General features: G+C 38.5%; 2 protein-coding genes across 2 annotated transcripts in view; both read right to left on the bottom strand.

The window, feature by feature from the left end:
* Nucleotides 1-384: 384 nt before the first annotated feature.
* Nucleotides 385-12,704, bottom strand: LOC117289140 (E3 ubiquitin-protein ligase TRIM71-like). Its single transcript, XM_033770130.1, has 2 exons — nt 12,484-12,704; nt 385-12,146 (listed from the first exon to the last, which is right to left on the bottom strand). The coding sequence occupies exon 2, from the start codon at nt 12,083-12,085 to the stop codon at nt 9,767-9,769; it is 2,319 nt and encodes a 772-aa protein (XP_033626021.1). The 5' UTR covers nt 12,086-12,146; nt 12,484-12,704; the 3' UTR covers nt 385-9,766.
* Nucleotides 12,705-16,938: 4,234 nt separating this feature from the next.
* LOC117289478 (DNA replication licensing factor mcm4-A-like) overlaps nt 16,939-27,481 on the bottom strand; it is a 12,791-nt gene continuing 2,248 nt past the window's right edge. The window contains exons 4-18 of the mRNA XM_033770616.1: nt 27,318-27,399; nt 27,022-27,100; nt 26,232-26,432; nt 25,693-25,927; nt 24,719-24,961; nt 24,039-24,270; nt 23,315-23,409; nt 22,638-22,740; nt 22,006-22,182; nt 21,536-21,629; nt 20,925-21,079; nt 19,813-19,930; nt 19,424-19,665; nt 17,902-18,112; nt 16,939-17,193 (exon numbers count right to left, since the gene is read on the bottom strand). Of these exons, the coding sequence (XP_033626507.1) occupies nt 17,098-17,193; nt 17,902-18,112; nt 19,424-19,665; nt 19,813-19,930; nt 20,925-21,079; nt 21,536-21,629; nt 22,006-22,182; nt 22,638-22,740; nt 23,315-23,409; nt 24,039-24,270; nt 24,719-24,961; nt 25,693-25,927; nt 26,232-26,432; nt 27,022-27,100; nt 27,318-27,399 (2,363 nt within the window). The 3' untranslated portion in view covers nt 16,939-17,097. The remainder of the gene's footprint in view (nt 17,194-17,901; nt 18,113-19,423; nt 19,666-19,812; nt 19,931-20,924; nt 21,080-21,535; nt 21,630-22,005; nt 22,183-22,637; nt 22,741-23,314; nt 23,410-24,038; nt 24,271-24,718; nt 24,962-25,692; nt 25,928-26,231; nt 26,433-27,021; nt 27,101-27,317; nt 27,400-27,481) is intronic.

Genomic DNA, 27,481 nt, shown 5'->3' with positions numbered 1-27,481 from the left:
ACCAAAAAAATCAGCACATATTTTTTTAATGTAATCTGCAATCTTTGGTTGTCAAGTAAATAGCAAATGTACACCCTTTATTTTCTAAGAACTGATATAACGTTCAGGTGTACAATCCACTTGGTCCAAACACTGTGTAACCATTGAGGTACTATTTCTACCTCCATGATGTAACCAAAGAGTGAAAGGTTGGTGTAACCATGGTGTCCCATGGTGTAACCTAGAGCCATGAGTATTTGTAATCCTTCATTAAATAACCTTGACTTCATAATTACCAGAAATCTGCCCGAGGGTCTCTTTTTTACTCTGTCCGCCACAGAGACAAACACAATCTACAAACAAATTTTGTCCATACAGTGACACAAATACATCAAAACACACTCATACTTTTTTTGGCCTTTATTTTATTTGCTAAAACAAAAAAGAAACATTACATTTTGATGCGTGAGGTAAGCTTGGCTATTAAAGATTATATGACATTGTATGTCACAATAAAGCATTTAAACACTCTTAAGTGCTTGTTAAACTTTTTAAAGATTTCCAAGCCGACAAGTATCACTGTATTTGTCAACTTCTTGTACTACCAACAAACACAGACTGAGACAATTCCGATATTCAAATTCGTCATTTGAACATTCTGCACCAAAACGAGGTAGTTTAAAAACACTAAATACAACATAATAAAATGAGTATGAACTTAACTTGATTACAATCAGGTTTGGCATTTTACAAAAGCAAACTTTGGAATATTTAAGCAAGTGAAAAAAAGTGTTTTCTTATTGTATTTGGGACAAAACACTTCTTTGTAAAAAAAGGCAAAACACTTGCAGTTTAATTTGATGTTCAGCACCTAGCAATGTATTCTGATAATACATCTTAATGCACGAACCATTTTCTGTCGCCATAAGAACACAAACATTATCTTCAGGTTACTTGCAACTAAAATGCAGTGCAACAACTTGTAAAAGCTATCCAACAATGGGAACTCAATGTTGGGGCTACCCTCATACAAGGTACGTATACAAGTGTGGGTTGTAACGTCGCAATAATTCTAAATATTTTAAGCATTCCATCCTAATCAAACATTTTCTCTTTGTACATGTATTCAAACATCATCAATGTCAGCAAGAGCCGACCACGAAAGTAACACATTTTCCCTGATATTTTTTTAAACCATCTCTCCCTTCCCCATCCAAGGCCACATCAAATTACTGGAAACATTTATACTAAACTACTACAACACGATAAACAACACTTTTTTACTAGTTACTCATTGATAGTAGTATACACAGAGTCATCACTATAAGCTAACAATCACATACTCAAAATGACCAAGCTGCAGAAAATTGTCCCCACTTCAAAGGGGTTGGGATAATTATGTTTGCACTAGGCACCTTTACGTTTACAGTTATTTTCTGAAAATTTGTCTTTTTTTGAAAGTTTTTTTAAACTAGCTCTTGCTAAGGGAATGTGCATTACCGGTTTAGATAATGGTTACCAAACATTCATTGGACTACACTGAACAGCTTACTTTGCTTAAACTGGACACACTTTTCAGTCACACTGACAAGCCAAAAATGTTTCAGTTACTCTTGAGAAAACATTGAACTTTTAATTTAGGCTGTCAATGACAACAATTCCCCACAAATAGGAGGACTTGGATGAACAATATATGAGTATTGGTCCAACAATAAAAACCTGATCAACAGAGAATCAATACCTTACTGTACCAATTTGACTGGCAGTGGTATTAAATCTGGGATTTGTTAATATTTTACATTCAAAGCTTTGCTTACTATGGCACATATGAATATTTAACATACAACATGAAGGGGCCTAAATGTTATTTCATCATATTATCTGCAGGTATTTCATGCCGCTTGGCAACATTTAATGCTTCGATGGTCTATTATGAATTTAATCTATCACACAAATTCAATAGGATAATACTACTCAAAGTCAAAACCAAAATCATAATTTGGAAAGAAAAAAAAAGTGTACTCTTCAGACATCTGATGGAAATTCAAACGAGTCGAATTGTGATGTGTTTTCAAGAAAAAAATTGTTGTACTCGTTTGTTAGGTCCCAGTTCATACAAAGTATATTTTGAAGTCAGAAACTCGCAACGAACAATTCAAAACAGTTATTCTCAACTTCTGCAAAACAATCACAGAGAAAACAAGAGCTGTGAAGTGAAATTATTTTGGACTGTCACCTTAGCAAGTAGCATGAACTGGGCTTACATGATCACATGGGAGCAGCTTGTCTTAATTTGTTAACTGTTTATACTCAACAGAAAAGAACATGTCAAGGATTCCAAGGCCCCATATCACTGTCATGCAAATCAGCAGAGCTTGAAAAGTGTATTGTATAAAAAGTAGAAAGATAGTTAGTAAAATTTACTTTTTAAAAGTAAACACAGCAAAACTGAACCCATGTGAACACCCGGCATTTTTTGCAATACATCTTTTGTACATTTTCTAGGCTAACATACTTATTCACTTGTTTCCATTATAAACCAATATCTAAACACTAAATAATTACAGACACATGCAGCATTTTAATTGATCTTTCTAATCACATACAATATTAAGAAACAGTAATTTCTGTGGCAACAATTCATCAGAAATCTGTTGGTTTTCAATCACCTTTTTACACAATCAAAGTAAGAGAGATTCATTTTCATGGATTGAAAATCTTCATATTAGTGTATAAAATTGTGTAAAGAAAATTAATTTTTATATTTCATTTTATAGAACAAATACTCGACTCATCTACTACAGGTACAATTCTAACATCAAATTATTTACTTTTACATCATTAAATTCAAGGTTTAATACACACCAAACATAAATTTCAAAATAAAAATTATCCTTAACATCTATGACAACAAAATGTGGATTTGATCCGTATATGATCAAAAAATATATATTGATAACAAGAAATCATACAATTACAAAACAAAATCATAATGGATCAAAAAGGTCTCCATTTGGCGATTTGACTGAAACAATGTGCCAGTAAACCAGCATAAAATTAAGACAGGCTTTTTATTTGCTGCTTTACAATTTACAGTGGTAAAATTGGGTTTGGAATTTACATCAGGTGATTCTTTCAGTGAACAACAAGTACATGTATACAGTACACCTCAATAGCAATTGATAAACGTGTGCGTAAACATGTGAGGTGTTAGCAACAAATTGCATACAGTTCTTGCAGATCTACACATCACCTGACCACACATGTTTAACTGCACACCTGTGCTGTCTCTTTGTTCCACCTACTATGCCCTTTTCACACAACAGCAGTTTAGCAGGGGTCCCTTGCTTAATTTGAGCATGGAGGTAGAAATGATCTAAGCATGGTTGTGAAATTGTACAAATTGCACTTGGTGTGGAAGAAGAGCTTTAGAACAAGTATGTTTGGACTGTCCTGAGTACCTAGTGAAATCTTCAAAAATTTACCATCCTTTATGGCCAGATAAACATGGTTGTTCTTTCATACGAGGTCCATTTGGTAAAATGTCACAACCATGCTAAAATTTAGCAAGGGACCCTTGTTAAATTTCTGTCATGTGAAAAGGGATAAAGCAAACCCACAATAGATGTGTATCCAGAACCAAAGCAAAAATTTCATCTCAAACGCAGGTAGTTTGGCTGCCCTCAAACTCACAATTACCCTCCAGACATGTTTGCGCAAAAGCGGCGTATTTGATTAAGTTATACATTTCTTAGAATAAAGAGCCAAGTATAATTTTCAGACAGCACAAAACATTTCTAATGTAACAGTCTTCATACTCCAACCAATTTAACAAACATTTATTGAGCAAAATGTAAACACAGCTTATCTAATTTACATGTGGAGACAAATTACTGGCACATTGTCGGTCAGATGTGGAAAAATCGCAAGTCTTAAGCTTCTCCGCAACAGGGAGGAATTTCAAACTTGTGGCATTTGGGCCTCCAAAATGGAAACTTTTCAACCATGATACCCATTAAAAAAAAAAGATGCTTGGCATTTGAGGATTTACATCCTGAACTCAACTCAGCTGCAAATAAACATTCTCAATGACCTAAATTATGTCTAGTCATGCACTTAACCATATCATTTAGCGCTCTCCACAAAAAAACAAAAAATCACTATGTTTATACAGTACCTGAGATAAAACACGTAGAAGATCAAGCTCTTGATTAAACAGAGCCAACTTTTACTACTATATTGAGGTAGATGCGACTTGCAAAGCATTATTATATTTGTCAACATTAAAGATGGGACTGAAAAAAGCCTTCTGTGGGATCTTAGAGATACACCACAAACAAGGCTACCCGTAATTCAAATTTGTTATAGCTACACACCTAAGGCCTTGCTTTGCAATCCGTTTTTCCTGTTATAGTCATTTTTCACGCAGCACAAACATGTAGCCAGCAGCGTGGCTGCAACAGTTAAGCAGTATGTACAGCGCATTAGTTATCATCATAACAAAGGCTTACACTTTATTTAAACTTAATAATAATATCCCATTGGCTGTTAACACTAACAATATACACCTACTGTACACTTTCTTGAAACATGCAAAGAGTTCAGCAGCCGATTTTTACGAAACTTTATGCAACTGCGTAAGTCCACTTGCGCAATGTTTATGGCACAGCGTAAAGTTTCTTGAAATCGGCAGCTGGGTCTAATTTCCACACATTGCCTGACACACAACTTAGCCAAGCACAGGACATTCTTAGAGCTAAACTTGTATTGTAAACTTGCACAGCATTCATTTCAAGAACAGCTCTATGAAAATGAACCCTGGCCACATCAAATTGTAAAATCACTTTCCTAACAACTTTGAACATTTAAAAACAATTAATGCATTATTCTGAAGCTTCAATTAAATTTTCACCTCAGTTCTTTCTTCAGCCCAACATGTGAACAACATGTTTGATCCAAACAAGCCAAGCATGACCCCCCCCCCCCAAGACCAACATATTTTACCAAGATCTTGCTATCATCATCCAAAACCAATAAGCACATTCATGGCACCGCAAAACCAAAACTCAAGAAAATTTAAAGAGAATGGTATAGTTTGGCTATGCAGCACAGAGTCAATAAAACTCAAGTCAAACTTGTTGTATTTAAAAAGGTTTTGGTAATTTGAGTAATATGCTACAGCCTAAAAATGTTATTGGCCAGTGATTTCCATGACAAATTTAAAACATCAATTTAAGTTTGAGCAGTACATTTATGCTGTGAAAACGGTAAGCTAATAATGCCACTTGAATTCCCCTATAAACATGAGAACTAAATTACAATCTTTGTTTTTCAAAGTTTGTCACAAAGTAATAGGATTAGTGTACATTCCAATATCTACACGACCTCAAACTCCTTATACTGATTAAGCCAGTTTATGTTAATTTTAAAAATTTACAGTTAAAAATGCTGGCAGGAACACTTGTTCATTGTATTTACACGTACCAATTTCAATCGTAAGTGATTGTTCCAAACTTTGAGACCATAGGTTTTAGAGATCAACTGTGCTATTTTTGTTATTTATCTGGGCTGACTGAAATATGGAACAAACATATATATTTTACTTAGATTTTGATCTTCCAGTGTGACGAATAAGATCTTCACTTCAGCTACAAAAACTAATAATCTGATTCAACTTTTATAGTTATTTACAACTTGTTCCATAGAGTGAAACAAATTGGAATAATAACATTTATCGCAGCATAATTGTATATTTAAATTTTTCATGTAATTTTTATTTATTGCAGAAATCAAAAATTCAGAATCAGCAGAGAAGTTGTTACCTGCCTGTTTTGTTATTTCTGCAAACCGAGTACTCTTAACAACTCTTTTGCCTCCAAACATGCATCTATACTACCTCCTCTTCCTGTGTACAGCATAGTATACCATGAATCACACACAGTCATTGATTATTATAAACCAGTAAAAAGCACACATTTCATTTGACTCATGTTTACTAATTCCAATCTAATCCGACAGCAAATTCATTGACTTTAAACCTTTCCAATGGAAGTTCCCTTTTCAAAATGAAAACGACCTTGCCCTTTCGATGATCAAATTCCAGGCCTGTTATAGTTTGAAAAAACACGCAAAATATACCAGGACAAAAAAATGCAGTGTAAGTTACTGATGATAGCCTTTATGTCCACTATGACTTTTGATCCACAGCACGTTGATTATTTATAAATTATTACCTCTACATGCAGCCTATTTTTCTAATTATTCCCAACAACAAAATTGTGATTCTGTTCCAGGTCTCTTTGTATAGAAAGCTACAATACTGATAGAAATATCATGAAACAATAGCAAGTCATAAACTTTCCTACTCTAAGTCAATTTTGTCAGTGAATCTCCTTTGTTTGGCCAGGCAAAACTGAACTTTAAATCACATGCAAAGAACAGCCTTTATGTCATGACTCGCAGGAGGTACTGCATTAATTTTTAGTGTTGTTTTGTTTGGCAGCAATTAAAAACAACTTTTAACAAGCAATATACACTGTATTAAGGACAATTGAATAACCCTTAATAACATTTGTGTCAGTACTAACAACTCAGATATTAAAATCAAACCTTGGCAGTTTTCAAACTGGAAGGGTAAATATGGCATGAGAGTAATTGTTCCTTACAAAGCTATTCCTTACAAAAAACCTCGGCTATTTGTGATCAGTTTCAGAGTACAAGTGTTTTACTATTTTCGATGACAATCAATCATTTCCACCAATATTTTTCCCCTTACCCCTACCCAAAAACTAAATATGTGATTGATAGTAAAAATTGTTCCTGTGTTTTTGTTATAAGAATGCAACACTATTGATACATTTATTTATAAACTTAATATTTCGTTGGGCAATTTAATTCATAGTCATTACAAAAATGTCTTTGAGTTTGAGGTAACGTCAGCAATGCAACTTAGATTTTTGTAAAATGCTTGTGAAGTAAAAACATTGAACTCACTTTTTATCTAAGAAATAAATCTTGTTAAAGAATTTCTTAGGTTAAAGGAGTAGAGTAGATAATAATCTTAGTATACAGATGGTTTTTACATGAGACTTGGTCTAGTTAGTCCCTTTAACCATTCAGTGTACTGTACTCAGGGCCAACATCAGAAGAAAGTGACCTGGTGCATAATCAGTGTGGTTACATGTAGATTAAAATTTTCCAGTGACCCACACAACACATGTACTGTGTAGTAGTAGAGCAGTGATAGCTTGAGGTCGCCATATTGGATTTAACACTGTATGACACTTACACCATGGAGGTAGACCCAGCTTGTGGTACTTTTTGTTCATAGTGTGACTCGTGGTTTCTTATCTCACAAATATTAATCCACATTCAGTTAAAATTTGGATTGTATTGGTCTTTTTTGTATTTACAAGATCTTACATTATTGAATAATTTCTTAAAATGACTAGGTTAGGAGACATTTGTCTTATTTCAATCACAATGAGCTATAATGTTACAAGGGCAACTAAATAAAAGGAGTAACAATTCCTTCTTGTGGTTGATTTGTAATTACGCCCCTTTAGATTCAGTAAGCTGATGTACGAGTATGTTAGCGCATTATGCTGTACTGAACTGTTAGTAATGCATTGCAAGCAGCGAGGAACATTTCAAAGTGAGTCATGGCGATGCGTTTGGTAAACCGTTACATTTAAGTCAGCACTTTGCATAATTATATTGCATATGATACAGATCTATACATGTACATCTCGGTAACATATGAAGACCTAAACCGAGACAACACGCAGTACGACTTGGCTGAACAAATCTTGCTGACAATTCTTCTTGCAGCAATGCGGCAATTGCTTGGTATTTGTGAAAGAGCGAGCTGTAACCAGGTGACAGCCCGAATGAAAATACTCCTGAGTCTTCAAAGTAAAAATATATATTGGAAGTCATCTATGTTGGCACAAAAACTGTCATTCTTGAAACGATGATGTTTTTGACTTTTTACATGTGGCATGTGATTAAATCATTTAGCAAATCAACATAGATGGAAAAAACACAAAACAACTTACAAAATACAACGTGATAAATTGGAGGGGAAAAAAGGGCATAAAAACAAGCCCACATAACATTTTCTAGACACTGAAATATTAAATTATAAAGAGCAGAAGCTCGAACAAACCAAAATTAACATACAAAAGAACAAGGCACTGCTTTAAATATGTAAAACTAACCCTACTTAATACATTTATAATGAGGTGCAAAACTTAAATGAGGTAGAATTTTAAAAGGTGCTGTTTAAAACTTACAAACTCACAACATTTTCACTACTTTTAAGAACAAGGAATCACCATTCACAGAACGATTTATCACACAAAAAGCGGAGCAAGCTTTCACTACTTGTGTTTTGGTCAGAAACAGTAGCATTTGCAATTTGCATACTTACTATTTTTGTATAGCAATTACTAAGTGATGGTTTCGGGGACACAGCCCTTGGCTTTGACTGCTGGTGGTATTAAGACAACAATTTCAAGAAGTCTTTGAATTTAGTGTTCTGTCCAAAACATGTTGTTCATTAGCATGTCGGTTGTAAATGGAGAAATTGTGTTTTTTTGAAAGTCATGTAAACCTTTGTCACTTCCTAATGATTTCAATTTCTACTCTCTAGTAAACTTGCTATAAATACTTGTTGTATCAATTCTTAGTCATCTGAGGGACAGTTTTATTCACTTCTGAATTAAAACAGCAAAAACAATACTTACAAAGAATTAGCAAACCCTGAATTGCTTTATAAGCATTTGTCTTGAGTATAAAATCATAAAATTGGTGCAAGGCAGGTTAGCACCTTGCTGCACGGTTTGACCTGCAAAAAAGCAGCCTTGGGCTGTCCTCCTGCTAAAACTCTAAATATTTTGACAATTTATAAATCTTTGGTGGTGGAAGAGTAATATTTTAATGTGGCGTTATTTCAACACCACAAATCAGTGACAAAAGTCGCAATGAGTTGACACAACTACTTTACAAAACTTTTTGTTTTTCCTTCTTTCTTTTCTTTTAAAACTTGCCAGGCAATTTTTTATGAAGTTGGCCAACCTTGGTTATCATTTTAAATGCTTTAAATGCGATAGCTAGCATGAGATTTTAGTTTTCTTAAAATTGGCTTAGAATTTGTACCACGCAGAAAGACTCCGCTTTGAATTTTTTTTTTTTTTTTTTTTACAACAAAGTTCATAGCTGACTATGCATTTCAAACAAAACAAACTGATAGTTTTCATTTGAAAAGTTACAATTATAAAGCATCATCAAGTGAAAAGGTATTAAAACAAGTGCTATGCTCTGAACAACAGCCTGCTATATTAAATATTATTCCCTGCTGTTGCACCCTTGAGACGTTTGCATTTAAAACCTGCATCACAGAATCTCCTGAGAAAGCACATCAGATAAAATATAAATTGTATCTTTACATTATACATCACATGCAAGCATCATTTCATTCTATACAAAATCCTGGAGGAAGAAACACAATTTTAAAAATTAAAAATTGCATTTTTGTTTTGGGCTTTATGGGTACGTGTATCACGACTTGTCACAAGTACTGAAAAGCACTGCAGAGTTTAAAATGCTTTGAGCACTGCGAAGCAAAACTTTTCAACACAAACAAAGAAAGAGCAAATTTTTATATACAATTTTTTGTTTAATGTGATGTGGTCAAAATGCAAACAACTTAAAGGTACGAACCTTTCTGACTCACCAGCCGTCCACCTCTGACAGCTTATATAATACCCGTAAATTACAATAAAATTCAGAAACCTTGTATTCTATTGTTGCCGAAGTCCACAACGAGGATGACACCATCTGGAGTGACGCATATTCCGGAGGGGCGATCCAGCTGGCCTTCCTGTACTCCCTGAATTCCGAACTTGCAGAGGAAGTTGCCGTTTGGCTGAAACACTTGGATGCGGTGGTTTCTTGAGTCGGCCACGATGATGTTTCCCTCTTGATCGATGGCCACTCCTTGAGGTCTGAGAAATTGCCCGTTATTACTGCCCTCCGAGCCGAGATAGCGAGCGGATGTAAACTCAGGAGTGATGACAAGCAGCCGGTGATTGTTGAAGTCGGTGACGACGGCATGGCCCTCATTGTTGAAAGCAACTCCTCTTGGTGAATCAAAATGCTTCCAAAGAGCGCCCTCAAAGCCATACTTATTGCAGAAGGTGCCATCTTGATGGAAGACTTGGATACGATGGTTGCGTGTATCGGACACCAGAATCTTTCCCTCGTTGTTCACAGCCACGTCCCATGGATAGTTGAACTGGCCGTTCTTACTGCCTTTCTCGCCGAACTTGAAAAGGAACTGCCCCTCGAATGTGAATACCTGTATTCGATGGTTATCTTTATCCGCAACGATAATGTTTCCACGGCTATCCATGGCGATTCCAGCCGGACGGTCAAACTGGCCATTTCGAGATCCTGCCGAGCCAAACTTGTGATGAAATATTCCTTTCGGAGTGAAGACCTGAATGCGATTGTTACTGCGATCTGCTATGATGATGAAGTTGTCTTTATTCACAGCGATTCCCCACGGACGACAAAGCTGACCATCACCTTCACCCTCATTGCCAAAGTTGAGTTGAACTTTAGCAATTTTGGCATAATTCCGACCGGTCCGAGCTGTAACGATGAAAGGGCTGTCTAGGATGTTTTTTCCGCGGATGGTTACCGACACCACATGTTGGCCCTCAAGCTGTGGTCTGTAGCTGACAGCGTAGGTACCATTCTGACGATCAACAACTTCAGCTGGGTAGAGTCCACCTTCAGGTCCTTGGATGACGACCTCAACAGCTTCGCCTCCAATGCAGCGGGACTCAGCATTGTGGTCCTTGGCGTGTACCATAAAAGTTGTGACTTTACCCTGTAGCGCACGCTTCAGCCCATCACCAGTGGCATACGAGGTTGGCGCATAGGCACTACTACTAATGAAACCAAGAGAGCTGATAGCAGTATGAAGGGCAGCATCAGGGGGTGTAAATACAACCTGGTCGTCTTCATGTGGTTGAAGGTGTCCTCTTAAACCTCGCAGGGCCTGCACCTGATTCGCAATCAAGTCCTTGGTCTTAAGGACGTCCAAATCGGTTCCGGTCTGCAAAGCGTTCTCTACTGTCCCAATACAGTTGGACACACTCTCCAATCCTTGCTTCAAATCTTCCATCTGCATGTGCAATGCCCGACCTTTGACCTGTCTGATTTTTTCAACTTTTCGCAGCAAATCACGTTCCCGTTCCTCCAGAGCTGTTAGATGATGACGCATGACCGATTGGACCTCTTTCACGACAAGCTGTGTTCTCTTTTCAACTTGCTCAGCCATCAATCGAGTGTGGGATAAACTGTCCTCTAATGCATGCATGCCATTTTTAGCATCACTGAGAAGACGGAGGGTGATGGCTTTACTGTCCTCGATAGCATTTTGGAGGTACACACAACTGTGCCCACGATGATCCATCATGGTACAATCCCGACATATTGCTTTACTACATGAATCACAATAAAGTCGCAAGACTTCATCTGTGTGGATTTCACAGTAGCTTGGGGGTCTATCGGAAACTGGCTGTATCTGTGCCTGGTAGGACTGATGATGTGGATTTCTGTGTCGACCGCTGGAAATATTTGGCCCTTGGGATTGCAGCATAACAATGTGATGATCTTTAGTCAATCTAACACGCAGGTGAGCCTGAACACAGCTTTCACATAATCTCTCATTACAGTCTCTACACAGCCTTGAAGCAATTTGCCCCTCATCACAAGAATTGCAATTTCGCCGGTCGGTCGGCAACGACACCCCGTCCCCATCATCTTCATGACTGCCCACAACATCGAGAATATTACTGATGAAAAGATCGGTCGGCAGCCCATCCACCCCCAAGTCGCCTAGCTGACTTTCCTGATAGCAAGTTGGACACCGGATGCGATCTGGCTCGGCAATTCGCATCTCTAAACACGGCCGGCAGAACTTGTGAAAGCAGGACAGGACTTTGGGTTCCGTACCCTGCAAACGTTCTGAACAGAGCGCACACCATTGCTGTTCGTTGAATTCTTCGGCTACTGCAGCAGCGAAGGCGGCCATGAGTGGTGCGTGGAGTGGAGTGGTGCATTTGGCGGTGTGGAGGTCAGTGCAGCACGCCAGCCTGTTTTGAAAATGCAAAGCACTATTATTACGTAAAAATCACTGTGAATTAGCGGCTGTTGTGTGCTCAGTCAACATGATAATGTTCTTTTGTGCATTGTGGTTAGGGTATTAAAAAGGTTACTATTTAAATAAATGCAAAAGACCAACACTGAAGACGCAACGACGAACGCACTCAATCGCCAAAACCATTCACACCACCACGGGCCAGGCAGCATTTCCCACCCATCTTTTTCAAAAAAGAATTTCAAACATTCATCCGATTTAAACACCAACCATTCACTCTTAATCTTCACCATTATGGGAATCACTTTAAAGATGCATTTAAATGTACATACCTCCTCCATGATGACTAGGTTTGGCGAGTTGCTTCTTTTTTTGAAAAACTGCTATCTTAAGACACATATTCTTGTTCCTCAATACAGTTCATCCGTACAGTATGACATGAATACTGTGCGCATTACTATATGGTGTACATGTACATGGCCACAGTACATGTACATGTATGCATATGTACTATACATGTTACACTACTACATGGCCATACGCGCGTGTACCATATACCACCCGCTGTGTGTATTGAGGGCTAGGAGCTTGCGCCCTACAAAGTGGGCGGTGTTTCTGATAAGCGTAGTTTGTTATTGGCCATTCACACACAGCCAGATCGGAAGTACGGTCATGGTTCAAGGATAATTTGCATAAGTCATACCAAATCTAGCCAGTCCCGGTGCTCAGATCGTAAGATGTGACCGGATGCCACCCCCACAATTTTGATAAGTTTTTTTTCTTCGAAAGTAAAGTTTTATAAACCCAATTTTGAGAGACCCAAAAGGGGTTGGTCACTGGCATGGTGTAGGTGTTGGATTGGTTGAGTGTCTAATTATGAATCTGAATGTAAATTTGCGTTCCATGGACGTTTTGGTTCATGGCCCAGAGCTTGCCAGGCATTTTGGGGGCACATGCCAATGCCCAGGCCCTGGATTGTTATGGTCAATATTCGAGTGACTTGATTATGAGTTTCATATTACTCGCGCGAATCATAACAGTGAGAGAAAAACTCTTCTTCTAAGTTAGTGGTAGAAAACAAAATTAATTTTGTCACCAAAAAATACATCTTTGCAGGACCCGGGGTTTTAAATATTTCAGAATCTGAAAGAAAGTTTCTAAAATGACTTCACCCACTTCAGCAGCGATGGAATCATCCACCTCAGCTATTTTTGAAGGAAAATGCTTTAATTATTTTTGTTCGTCGTGGTGGCATCTGATTTTCTCAGAAGGCTCAGTGCACACTGATGAGACATCACTGGCAAAGTTTCATAGAGTTGCTTATTGAAGCACAACATCGCAGTTGAGCACAACAGACTTTTACCAGAATGGTTACTAGCCAAACTACCATGATACATATACAGTTTGTGCCTGGTCGAGCAGTTAAGTGGAAGTGTCGTGGCCGAGCGGTTAAGAGCACCGAATTCAAACTCTGGTGTTTCTGATCAGCAGAGTGTGGGTTCGCATCCCCAGCCATGACACATGTGTCCTTAAGCAAGACACAATCATAACCATTGCTTCGTCCTTCGGATGGGACGTAAAGCCGTTTGTCCCATGTGTTGTTTAAACGAATGTAAAAGAACCCAGTGCACTTGTCGAAAAGAGAAGGGGTTCGCTGGATTGGCAGCATATTGCGCCACAGCACCTTGTAAACCATTACATTGTGCTTAAGGATTAGGTCTTACATTATCTCAAAAATCGCCCCACTCCTTGCAGTAATAATACCTGGGGCTTTGTATCCTTTGGCAAAAGGCGCGTTATAAATACGGTTATTATTTATTAGTATTTGGTATATACTGCTCATTTATATGCTAAGCAGACAAAAGAAAATAAGCGATATTTTATGCTCTAAATCCGAAATTTGCCAAGCGGCTGAGTAGTTATGTTTCTTTTCACACACTGATGGACCGTGGAGGTTGAAATTTCATGGAATCTAAAGATGGAAGGAAAGCAAAAACAGCTTTCGTTCATCAACAAAAATGTGTTTTCTAGTTTTGTTGTTCCTCCCGAATGGCAAGTGTTCAAACCGCTACAACTTTTGCCGACTAGAGTGTTGAGGCTCGTTCTGTAACAGATAGAGGGCGCTCTGAACGATACTGTAGCGGGAAGATTGAGACTGGTAGATTAAGGGGACTAGACTAAATTGATTATGAAACGTGAGACAGACGCTGTATTGTCGTGCGTGTTTTTGTATTACTCGGAGAGAGAACGGAACGGCGTTTAAAAAATTATCTCTTGCAATTGTTCCACTATCCAAAAGTGAGTTTCTTCAACTTATGAAAGAAACCGACCAAAGAAGGCACAGAGCGACCGAAGCCAGCTGTCAACCACGACTCCGATTGCTCACTTCAAACCTTGGCGCTATTAAAGAGACACGTGCTCCAGCAATGCTTGCACATGAGATAATGTGTATAGCTCCCCCATGCTTGCACATTCACCCCCAACCAGCACTGGGTCATTCATGTTCTGTCAGCCGTCACGTGGTAGTCTAGACTCTAGTCCATTGTTGTCAGCTGTTGCGATAATGTGATAAATCATAATGACATGGATTGTGCATAGCAGAGCTCCTCTAAATAATCGTAGTTTACTTTCGCACAGACCATCAAAAAACTAGATGTTTCAGTGCATACATTATTTAAGATCTTCAGTGTCCGAGTTAGAGAAAGGGTATTTCCAGCAAATTTGTTGCTAAAAACCCTTATAAATTCGAGCCTGATAATCGGTCACCGGTAGTGGGCGATACAGCAAATAATAATGAAGTCGAAAAATTACCGCAATATTTTTCCAAAACCTCGATGGACGCATGGGTTGGACGTAAGTAATTAGATATAAATGTAGCCATGTGTGTAAAGTGGTGTATAATGTTCCTGAGAAGTAAATCAGTTGTTTTAATAAAATGATATAATCAGTTGTTTTTATAAAACTAATCAGTTGTTTACAACTGAGCACATGATGCAAAGTTGACCAAAAGGGGTCGAGTAAGAAATCAATAAAAACAGGCCCCACCCCACCCCATTTCATGGCGGTTCGTCCTTGTTTGTTTGCTCAACAAACAAAATACAAAACATTACTCTTAAAAAAAGAAGTTTGCATTAAGTGACAAAAAAGCAGAGTGGACAAAAACACTGACACAGAGTGACACACCCCCCAGGTTTGATGCGTGAATTGGTGGGTCTGTGGTGGGCAGTAGGACCGTGCTACATGGATATACTGGGCTTTTATGTAGCGCCATTTCATTTAGACCAAGTCCTATAGCAGATATTAGCATTGAAATAACGTTTACACCAAGTTTATTTTCCGGTCATAAATTAGGTGCAGGCCTAACCATGGTCTAACCCTCACCCGAAAGGAAAACATATAAATTTGAAACGTTTGGGCGGCAAAAGTCGTACGTTTTACTATCATCTGCTCAATAATAAAAAATAACTTTAATTTTAACTATAAACCAAATTTTTTTTTTGTAATATTTCCAAGGAGAACAACAAAAATCAATCCAACACTTTATTGTAAATCATGCAAAACTAAGTATTTTATTTACAACTTGAACAAAACACGTTCGCTTCATTAAATAGTTTTTGTTTTCAAAGCTTTGTCATTCCTCTATTGCAGATGTAATAAACCCACTAAAAACCAAACCATCTATATCAACCGACATAACAAAACAAAGCATTTTTAACTTTTACTTGTGGTTTATTTTATACCCTTTTCGCTTTACACAATCAATTAAAGGATACAAAAAGTACAATGTAAACCAAATGCCAAGAAAACCCACAGGAAGTGCAAGAACAATATACATTTACAAATCAATAAATCAAAGATAAATTTTAGAATATCGAAATTACCTTTCGATTGGGTATGAATTTTTTTAGCAGTTTAAAATTTGTTTGTGCCTTCAGAGCTTCACATGAAATCGTTATAAACATACATGTAAACATTGGTCAAATAGTAAGGTACACATTTCCCAATAATTTGCCTTGTCACTAAATTATTTGTTATTTTTGGCGACTTACCCTAGCCCATCCATCTCATACAAGAAGCAAAACGGTACAAGTAAATAAACTTAATGACCATGTAGCTATATTAAAATCTTCATTTCAACCTGTATCATTTATAGCTTACTGTCACACAGTTCCATATTTATTTCTACAGCAACAACAATGTAAAGTTAACCCTTTTTTTATTAATATCATTAATGTTTTAAAATAAATGATTTATTTAGAATACTGGACTTAGATTATATATTTTATGAAAGGTCTGACCTTTTCAATTCCTTCGTCTTTTGTCTACTCTGGAGGAAGTGTTCATACCTCCTTGGCCTTGTTTTGGTACTCTACATGTGGCATGGTGTACCCCCCCCCCCCTTTGTGTTTTCATTGTGTTCTGAGAATCTCAGGAATATTTTAGAGAGGGGGGGTTCTTCTGTACAAGTGGAAAAGAGGGTGATAAAGTATGTGAAGATTTGGGAGCCACCCTCTGCCACATAATGGGCACGGTAAAAGACTTTTTTTTTTTTTTTCCAAGTTCCGATCCACACATGGAAAACTATCAAGATTGAAAAATATTTACAACTTCTAACTTTAAATTCCTCATACTTTTGTCATCAAAAAGAAAAACACTATGTGTTTGTGCTTTTGAATATTGGTCCAAATTATCACACTCTGTCGTAAGAGATTCTGAGTCCCTAGCGCGCTCTCAAGAAAATAATATTTGTAAACTTACTCTTTCAAAGAAAAAAGAAGAAAAAATGCAGCACCTCCTTATAAAAATACTAATCACTTTACATAAGGGCCCCCACACTTTGATCTTAAAAAAAAATGACAACAGTGTATTTGTTTTAATACCTCCTTTACTTTCTGGTAAGTATGAAAGTTAAAAGTAGTATATTCCAGATGCTTTCATATGATGGTCTACTTCATAAGACGGATGTTCTTGCCGAGCCAAATAAGGACATCTTCATCCTGTAGCTCTCTCAAAGCACCATCAAACATCTCTTTGGTGATTGGCTGAGGGAAAGGAAAAATTTAATATATTGTTCAGTTTGATTATTTATCACACATTTTTCATTGATTTTACAGGTTACTTAGTTGTTTGCACTTATCCCAAGCAAGCTGAATAGATCAAATCAATGTTCATTGAATTCATTTGTTGTACCCAAGTTTATCCTGTATACTACTGACTGCAAAACTTTACAATTCCTAGGTTCAGTATCATTTTAGCCCTTTTCAAACCCTGGGGAATAAAGGCCGGCCTTTTCATACTATGATCACTTTACCCCTGATCTGCCCTGGCAAATGGGCATACCCGGAGTAGCCCGCCCTGCTCTGGAGTAGGGGGGTAAGAAACGTGCAACAGGAACACTGTGGAATAGGGACACAGCGTGAAAGTGTGTGGGGTAACAGTGGGGTTAACAAATTCCTGGGGTCTCCGCAGGGCTATGTTTCACGATAAGAGATACAGTGTGAAAAGGACCTTTTATTTATTTATATGAAGTGTATAAACAGACTGGAAAAGAACTACAACTTCAACTTCAATAGAACATTTGTTTCCACATTTGCACCGGTATCATCCCAAAACAAGATAAACAACACTAATTGTAGAATTTAGAAATAATTACAGTAATTAAATAAAGAACAGTTAAACAAAGCGGACAGCTGAGAGACAAAGTAGACAGAGAGACAAACGACTCAAATTTTAGAGCTCAAGCAACTCACCACTTCTGATTGTTGTCTGACCTCCTCGAATGTCATCTGGTATTTAACGGTGGCCACTTTACCCTTGCCTTCGATGTTCTTCTTGATAGCCCCTTTAACTTCCATTCGTTGTTTACGAGCCGATGTGCTCAGTCCAGTGGCCAAGATGTCAATGTTGATTGTTCCATCGCGGGGATCAAAGGCAGACTGCTTCAAGGCTTCATAATGCAATCTAGAAAAAAATATATATATATATATATCAATCAAACTATCGTAAAAACAATCTCAAGAACAACAGTGAAATCTTGAGCCTCTTTTTGCTACAACATTTTCCACACCAATCCGTACAGAAGGTACATTTAAGATATTCTATAGGATTTGAGGCATTGCATGATGAGGTATCAATGTACATTTCGTTTGCGGTAACATCATGCGAGTGTATACCAACTTGCTGATATGTAGATTATGTCTTGGTACTGGTACAGACATTATCAGGCCTTGAACTTATGTGTAATTGGTCTAATAATAATAATAATAATAATAACCGTATTTATAACGCGCCTTTCGCCAAAGGATACAAAGCGCCAGGTAATATTACTGCAAGGAGTGGGGCGAATTTTTAGATATAAGACCTAATCCTTAAGCACCATGTAATGGTTTACAAGGTGCTATGGCACAATATGCTGCCAATCCAGCCAGGAACACCGGGGCGAACCCCTTCTCTTTTCGCTAAGTGCACTGGGTTCTTTTACATGCGTTTACACAACACATGGGACCAACGGCTTTACGTCCCATCCGAAGGACGAAGCAATGGTTATGTGTCTTGCTTAAGGACACAAGTGTCACGGCTGGGGATTCGAACCCACACTCTGCTGATCAGAAACACCAAAGTTTGAATTCGGTGCTCTTAACCGCTCGGCCACGACACTCCCATAAATTTGTCTTATTTTCCTTGCTGTGTGTGGTTCCCCCTCCTGTGCGCCTTGAGCACCTCAATTTGGTGGAGTTTGGCGCCCTATAAATATTCTTTGTTATTATTATTGAACTCGCTCTTGGAGGGGCGCAGCAATTTTGCTCTGGTAAGGGGCACTATATAAGGAAATGTCAATTTGTATTGGAACTTACAGAGGGCACCACAGCAAATGCACAGGGCACCACAGCAAATGCACAGGGCACCACAGCAAATGCACAGGGCACCACAGCAAATGCACAGGGCACCACAGCAAATGCACAGGGCACCACAGCAAATGCACAGGGCACCATGGCAATTGCTATGGGTTCCATGGGTTGATTCGAGGCCTACATTCTCCTGCAGACGAGCAGAGTACACTGTTCGAAACGTCAAGACCAAACCGGCTCTTCTCAGAGCCAACACCCACACAAAAGCGATTTACACATGGTTGTTCCCACAAGTTTACTATGCCTACATTATAATTAGAGAAATTCCTGACAAAACCTGTATAAGGTTGGCACTAGTATTACACTGCTATACTGCCATTGAATTATTTCCCATCAATACAAAACTTAACCAACTGTTTCTTACCTCTTTGCCTCATCCACATCCACGATCTCCACAACATTAGAAAATCTCATCCTTGCATGGGCCTCAGCCAAGCGAATCAAAGACTCTAGTTGTCTTGGGTAGGCAGAAACCATCCCCCTAGCGCTGCCGATCTTCCGCATCTCTACATAGGCCTGGATGAGAAGCTGTCCTGCCTCCTCGCTGAGTTTGGGATGGACGTAGGAACGGGCGTAAGAAAGGTAATCTCTCATAAGATTCAGGTCCTGGTAAAAACAAAATTGTCAAATATAATTGCATGAAAAATGTTATAGTCTTTTGAAATTTGAAGTGAAGGGAATTAGAGGCAGTTTGAATCCTATGTGTTAGTGATTAAACTTTTTTAAATTTCTGAGTATATTCTTACAACTCACCATGTGTTCATTGGTCGACAACTCCCCACCCTGGTGGTAGAGTGACACTAAGTGATTGGCCAAACGACGATCGAAAATCTCATCTTGTGGATCCAGAATCAGAAAGATCAAATCAAATCTACAAGAGAAGAGAACACAATACAAAAAGGTTTATCGCGAATACAAAATATCAAGAGAGGGCGCTGTTGAACCCACACAAAGGTAAAGGCGTAGCGTGCGCGAGTCGTAGAAACTGCATAGAAACTGCCCCATATTCCTTCCCAATGCATTGCGTTTCTGAATCGCGATAAACCTTATGGATGAGCTGGACATTATTGAAATCAGTGTTGTATCTAGACCAATTCTAGTGGTGGGCTCCAAGTCCAATTTAGTCCCCCAAGGGCGAGTGGTTCAACAACAGTATTCATGTTTAGATATGGGGTCATCATTGCTAAAAGTGCAAACTGCTCGGCAGCACAATGTATTTTGCTCAGAGTGCTGGGCGAAATTTGTTAGTTCTGGGCAGGCATGCCCAGCACTGCCCCAACAACACTGATTGGAATCTTGAGAATAAGATTTTGTACCTTCCCTCTAACCGTAAACTCCCTGGCGTTCTGGTTAGAAACAGTATTCATATTCAGCAGAATCCATCTTGTGGTAAATCGACACCCGAACATATCAGATCTGAAGAAATTGGCATGATAGACCAACTCACTAACAGGCCTCGAATTAACCCATGGCATCACATCAATAAGCTTTTTTGAGATATGGCAGACACAATGCTACAACACTATAAGGTTTTGGTAAATTGTGTGCATACACCCAAACCAAAGAGTACACTCCTATCACGTCCGCCATACCTCAAAATGGCTTATTGTCGAGTGCCTTGGCTTTTGCAGTGGTGCCCTTTTGCAAAGTTCAAATACAATTTTACATTTTCCTCTAGAAGTGCTCCATACCAGAGAGGTGTTAAGGCCTATTACTAAGCTTGATTGATTTCGTTATGTTATAATAAATCAATGTTAATCCAGTAAAACAAGGAATCGAGGGGGGGGGGGGGAGGAGATTCGAGGGCCGTCTTTCTCTCCTATGAGAGAGGAGTGATTTGAACTGTTCTAGAATGAGGAAGAAACCTTGAGAGTAGAGTATGTGGAAGCTGGATGTTATCAATGATGGTCTTCTTTGGGTTCCACTGGGAATCTACAGGATTGGCGGCAGCAAGGATGGATGTACGGGCATTCAAGGAGCAAATAATACCAGCCTTAGCAATGGAGAGGGTCTGCTGCTCCTGATGAGGGAAATGGAGAAGACAAAACTTTCAAACCTGGTAATGGATCTCTAGCTTAAAGGGAGTGTACGTTTTTTGTAAATTACTCTACAAATTAGCGACCTTTATAATTGTGCGGTAAAGTTCGCTGGAGAGCTGTTGGTATTTTAAAATATTTTTTAGAAACGACACCTTTTGAAGTAATGTAGTTTCAGAGAAAGAGGTAATTTATTCACAGCAAAATTTGAATATGAGCTTCAGGCCTGAAGCCTATTTCAGGTTTGCATCTTTGATGACCAATTCAGCCCAAATTTTCACAGGTTTTGTATTTTAAAAATAACCAAAAGTATACCCTGCTCCCCTAAACTTCTATCCAAAAACATAAAGTGAATAAATTGTACATTGTTGGAAGTAAAAACTGCACTGAAAAGGATTTAAATATTTACAGAAACTAATGGCTGTAGTGTCAGTACTTACCATCACTTCATGAAGAACAGAACGTGTGCTATCATTCATCTTATCAAACTCGTCAATGCAACAAATACCATTGTCACTGAGTACGAGTGCACCCCTGTATATACAAAGAACAATAATTTATCAATAATTTAAGGTATTACGCATTCATGAAGTGGTACATCTGGCTTTGATTTCCCATCTAAGTGTTCAGTAACGGTCATAAAGCATCTTGCCAAAGGACACTGTGTTCAGCCTGGGTAGAATTCAAACTCACAGTCTGACAAAAAAAACCACCTGGAAATCTGTGCGCTTGACCATTTGCCATTGTGAATCTCGTTAGCATTTCCTTAGGTTTACACCCTGTCCAAGTCACAAGAAATGAAATGCTCAACAGGGGCAAGCTCCTTCACTTTTTGGCATTTACTGCAAGTATTTGTTTTGCTAGACTTTTAAACAAAATATATCTTTTAAACTAAAAATATCTGACTTACGTTTGTAGAACCAGCTGCCTGGTTTCTGGATCTTTGGTTACATAAGCCGTCAGACCGACAGCGCTGGAACCTTTGCCTGATGTATACTGCCCTCTTGGGACCAGACTGTTCACATACTGCAGAAGTTGAGACTTGCTTGTGCCGGGGTCACCACATAATAAAATGTTAAGCTCAGACCTGGGGAAAGAGGATGCCATAGGCTTTAATGAAGGAGTATTTCAAAATGCATTCAGGTCTGATGCTTCAGGGAGGCATTTGCCTTTGGCCATTGCCTTGGTGCCCCTTATGACGTTCAACTAGAAATTTACATAATCCTCATGGAGGCGCCCTTTATAAAAAGGAAAACAAGCCTTGGTGCCTTTGCCCTTTCAAAAGAGAAGCATCAAGATTATGCATCAAAATATACAAGTCTTCTAAACATTGTGAAAAAGAATCAGGGGAGATAGTAAAACCCAGAACTGTTAACATTTTAGTTTAGGTAACAAAAACACAACTTACTGAACACAAACTATCCAAAACTATCCAAAAAAAATATAAAAAAATTGATCATGTTGAATCAAAAACAAGTTTGAATATATAATCTTGGGTAAATGTGAATTCACAAAAAAAAATAATTATTTTATCAAATTTACCTGAAATGGCTGCGTCCTGCTGCAGAAAAATCTTTCTTGGTGGATCCAAAAAGCTGGCATAAAATTCCCTTCTTGATGTCCTCATTTTCAAAGATGCTTGGAGCTATAAAACAAAAACATTCACAGGTTTTCACAAAAATCCAGCAAAAACTTGAAATAAAGGTTTTTTGATACCTTTTGTAGTTTTTGGCCATGGCATCAATCCCCACTGGCTGTGAATGAAATTGAATGTAATATAGTTTACTTGTAGATGTTTCAGCTTCACAGAGCAATGTTTTCAGGAGAGTTATCTTCAAACCATATAATGTAAATCTGTGACGTTTGTGTTTTGTGTCATACAAAAAGCACCAAAAACCCTTTAAAGCCATTGGACCCTTTCGGTAAACAGTGTTGTCCAAGGCCCACACTTTGTGTACCACAGCTTCTATATCAAATAACAAACCTGTGAAAATTTAGGCTCAATCGGCGTCGGGAGAAAACAACGGAAAAACCCACCCTTGTTTCCGCGCGTTTCGCCGTGTCATGACATGTGTTTAAAATAAATCCGTAATTCTCGTTAACGAGAATTTATATTGTTTTGCTGTTTTCTTTTATTTTGTTTTCTGAACCGAAAGGGTCCAATGGCTTTAAGAATTAAAAACATGAAAAGGTTACAAACTGGATGAAATGTCAATTACCTAAGGCTCTGGCCAGTCTCTCATAGATGTCTTCTTTCTGTGATAAGTCGATCAATTCCTGCTTCCGCTCATCTGTGAAGATCCTCTGGTCATCTCTGAGGAAGAACAAATCATAAAGAGGACGAGGGTGAACGAAGGGGAAAACATTGTATAAGCTGTAGAATTCTTGATGGAGTAAAGCTTTGGTCAACTTTAATAAATTGTTTGAAATTACAATGCAAGATAACTTAATTAAAGCGAGTGTATAACTTTGTTTTGTTGAACTGTTTGATTGTTTCAATCCAATATAAATGTAGATATATACAATAAAAGTAGCCTATGAAAGTTTCATTTTCAAAACATGGTAGCATTTCTGAAATATTGCTGAAAATCCGGAGCAGGTTCGTCCATGCAAGAAGAAAAGTATGCAATTGGAAAACACAATCTGAGAACAAATCGGACAGAAACGTTTCTCAGATTCAAATTTTGGGGGATAAAAACCTATATATTTTTCTATAACCACTTTACTTCGAAGTGAAATGATTCTAAAAATGCTTCATACAATTGAAAGCTGCTTGCTGTACGGTCTAACAAGTAAGTTTTGTTCTCATTAATTTGAAGAGTGATAACCATTTGCAGGCAGTAAGGGGCACTTCTATAGGGAAAATGTCAGTTTGTTTTGGAACCTTGCACCATGGCAAATGCTGCGGGTGCTATGGGTTATTCGTAAACCTACACTACTCACCCATCATCCTTCTGTTCATGCAATCTACTCGAGTCGCTCTTGCAGAACTGAATCACATCTATGTACGTCTTATACACAGCCTTCACATTACGTTGGCGTGGGTTGACACGCAGCGGAGTGGCGCGGTAGATCCCGGTCACAGTCACGCGATCACCAGGTTGAACCGAATCAACGAGGTCGTTGTGCGCGTACAGAATGACGGTGTGTGGGGTTTGACCCGCTGGCATATCATCTAAACAAAGAAAAGTAACATTATATTACTATCGTTTTCCCTGGAAAGCTCTCATAAAATATTACAACATTTGTGTCATATTCTTTGTCTTTACATATCTAGAAATAAACCACAAGGGAAACTGACTTGGTAAGTATACCTTGTGGTCTATTACTTGAGATCTAAGTTGCATCCCCTTGAGGTGATCCCATGGCTGCCGCTTACCAGGTTGTATTGTTAACTTGGGTGTGATCCCTGGCAACATGCAGCAAACAGTTATATTGCTTCTGACTGGCACCCCTGAACAAAGATATTGACTAATAGAGGGACCACTAACATAGGGTTAGATAGCTCAGTTGGTATAGCGCCAGTACAGTGATCTGGAGGTTGTTGATTCAAGTCCTACTCCAGTCAATTTTTCTTTGTTCAAACCCAATCTCTTTTTCTTTACATCGGATTCTCTTCTTACCAGGGGATTCTTGCAGCTTGACCATCTGTTTGTCTGAGAACTGTGAGCGGTTGTGAATCAGAGCCATGCTATGTTTGGTCTGACAGGAGCGGCACACTGCGGGCTCGGCAATACGCCCTCTGTCGATCTCCACCGTCATGGTGAATGCGCAAACGTGACAGCGGAAGAAAGCCTCTCTCATCTCTGGCATGAGCTGAGAGGTACGGATCACCATGCCACTGATCGTCACTAGCTGATCAATGTCTGTTAGAGGATGAATAAGATGAAAGTATGAGGTAATTGATAAGTATATGGGGGAAAGTAGGGATGGAGAATTTAAGAATTTTTACATTACTCTAGAAGGAACGCATTGCTTAGGTTTTATAACCATTCGATTGGTCAAATCATATACCATTCAATTGGTCAAATCATGTACCATTCAATTGGTCAAATCATATACCATTCGATTGATCAAATCATATACCATTCGATTGGTCAAATCATATACCATTCGGTTGGTCAAATCAAATACCATTCGATTGGTCAAATCATATACCATTCGATTGGTCAAATCATATACCATTCGATTGGTCATATATAAATAAAGATATACAGCTAACCTGTGAAAATAAAATTTCAAAAGGTGGTAGCATTTAAAAACATATATATCGCAAAAAATCAGGAGCGGTTATATCAACCCAGGTAGAATAGTTCATAATTGGAATACACAATCTGAGAACGTATCGGACAGTAACGCTTCTCAGGTTCAACTTTTTGGGGTTAAACACTGATATCTTTCTCCATAGACACATTACTTCCAAATGTTTCTGAAAATTATTTAAACTATCGAAAGCTGCTGTACCTCTTACCAAGTAAGTTTTTATTGCCATTATTTTTTAGACTGATTACCACACATTTCTACCTTCCCTTTAAGAGTTTGAGCAGCTTCAACAGGAATTACAAAAACAACAAAAACCCATAAATGTTCGTTTTACCTTCTGGATTGAGGGAGCGCATATTCTTGGTTTTATCGGCATTGTAGGTCCGCACTTGTATCTGATGCTCCAGCATTGTGTCAGGATAACGCTCAAAGAACATTTCATTGACCGCCATGTCAAAGGTTGGTATGACTTCTTGTGGGTAGCAGACAAGTTGACGATAGAGGTCATTGTCAAACTGGCCAAGATGCTGGCAGTTAATGTTGAGAAACGGTAGCTCAAGGGTGTGGATCTGTTTTGAGAGAAATACAAATATAAGCATGTTGGTCCTAACCAATGTCTAAATGTATGGCACTTCCTCCAGCTGAACCGGGTTTCTGCTAAAGATTAAGATTTCTCTGAGCAGAAACTGGCTCAGATAGTGGCATTTGAGCGCAAAGCAATGTCCAAATATATTTTTTTGCTGGCTGAAGCAGGTTTATGCTGAAGATAAGATTTCTCTGAGCCAAGCAAGATATTTATTTGCTTTGTTGTGTGCTGGACAACATTAGGCAAAAGTTTGACCTTCCACATGACGACCTATGACCTTTGCTCACCTCATCAAGTTTCTGCAGATACAAGGGCTCGTTGGGGTCAATTCCTTCCGCTTCATCCGCCTCGGGGTCAATGAACCTTTGAATGAAGCGAGTGAACTTCTCCTTGGCTTCGCTGACCACCACGTTGGTTCCCCAGATGACCAGTTGCGGGCCACCGGGCTGTTCACTGGTAACCGCTGCAGTTGGCTCAGTGGCATCTCCCTAGAAATTGAAAATAAAACACTTGTATGAGTCAAAGCCGACTGGTTTACTGCCACTTCACCACAAGCAGGACTTGAATTTCGTTCTTAAAAAGGCACAGCAATAAACCTTTTTGATGTATGGCGGACGTTATAGGAGTGTACTGTTTGGTTTGGGTGTATACAGACAAATTTACCCAAACATTATAGTGTTGTAGCATTGTGTCCCCCATGAGGTAGGGCGGACTTGATAGGAGTGTACTGTTTGGTTTGGGTGTATACACACAAATTTACCCAAACCTTATAGTGTTGTAGCATTGTGTCCGCTATATCTCAAAAAGGCATACTTCCTCTAGTAAGGGGCACTTCTAGGAGGAAAACTTAAATTTGTATTGGAACTTTGCAGAGGGCACCACAGCACAAGCACAGGGCAGCACTGCAATCGCTGTGGGTGCCGTGAGTTACTTAGAGGCCTGCACAAGAATTGCATTCCTCTAAGCAAATCTGTGAAGATGGACCAAAGTGGCAAATCCAGACTACTGGATCGATCGGTCATTCAAAGGCTTCTTACGTCATTCAAAGGCTTGTTAAAGAAGTTTAACATTACTCACAGGAGGGTCAGAGTGCAGGTTGACCTGACGTAGCTTGCGATTACTGGTGATGTCATTACGAGGTCGCACAGGTGTCCCACTTTAGATATCAATGGTCAAGGTTAATTATTGAATCAAACTACTAAAACCACAGCAAATATGATAAGTGCACTGAAAATTTAAAAATCAAGAAGAGCAGAGGATAATTAACAAGATTAATACTGCATTGATAATTACTAGTAGTCCCTTGTGTCAAAACAGGAGGAAGAAAACAAAACGAAAACAAAGTTGCAAGTAGCAAGTCTAATAAAGGATACGCCATTCTTCCTGGTGTGCCACTCATCCTTGAGCTGGGGGTTCCGTAGTTCAGAGGTGAACTCATCGCAATTTCACTAGTTCCTGTAAGCATAATGAAATCATTTGTGATAACTAAGAACAAACACCCAAATGGAACAATGAAAGAAATTACAAACAAGAAATC

Source organism: Asterias rubens, chromosome 4, assembly GCF_902459465.1.
Source record: "Asterias rubens chromosome 4, eAstRub1.3, whole genome shotgun sequence".
NCBI lineage: Eukaryota > Metazoa > Echinodermata > Asteroidea > Forcipulatida > Asteriidae > Asterias > Asterias rubens.
The sequence above is the reverse complement of the archived record's forward strand: the minus strand, read 5'-3'. Positions and strand labels throughout refer to the sequence as shown.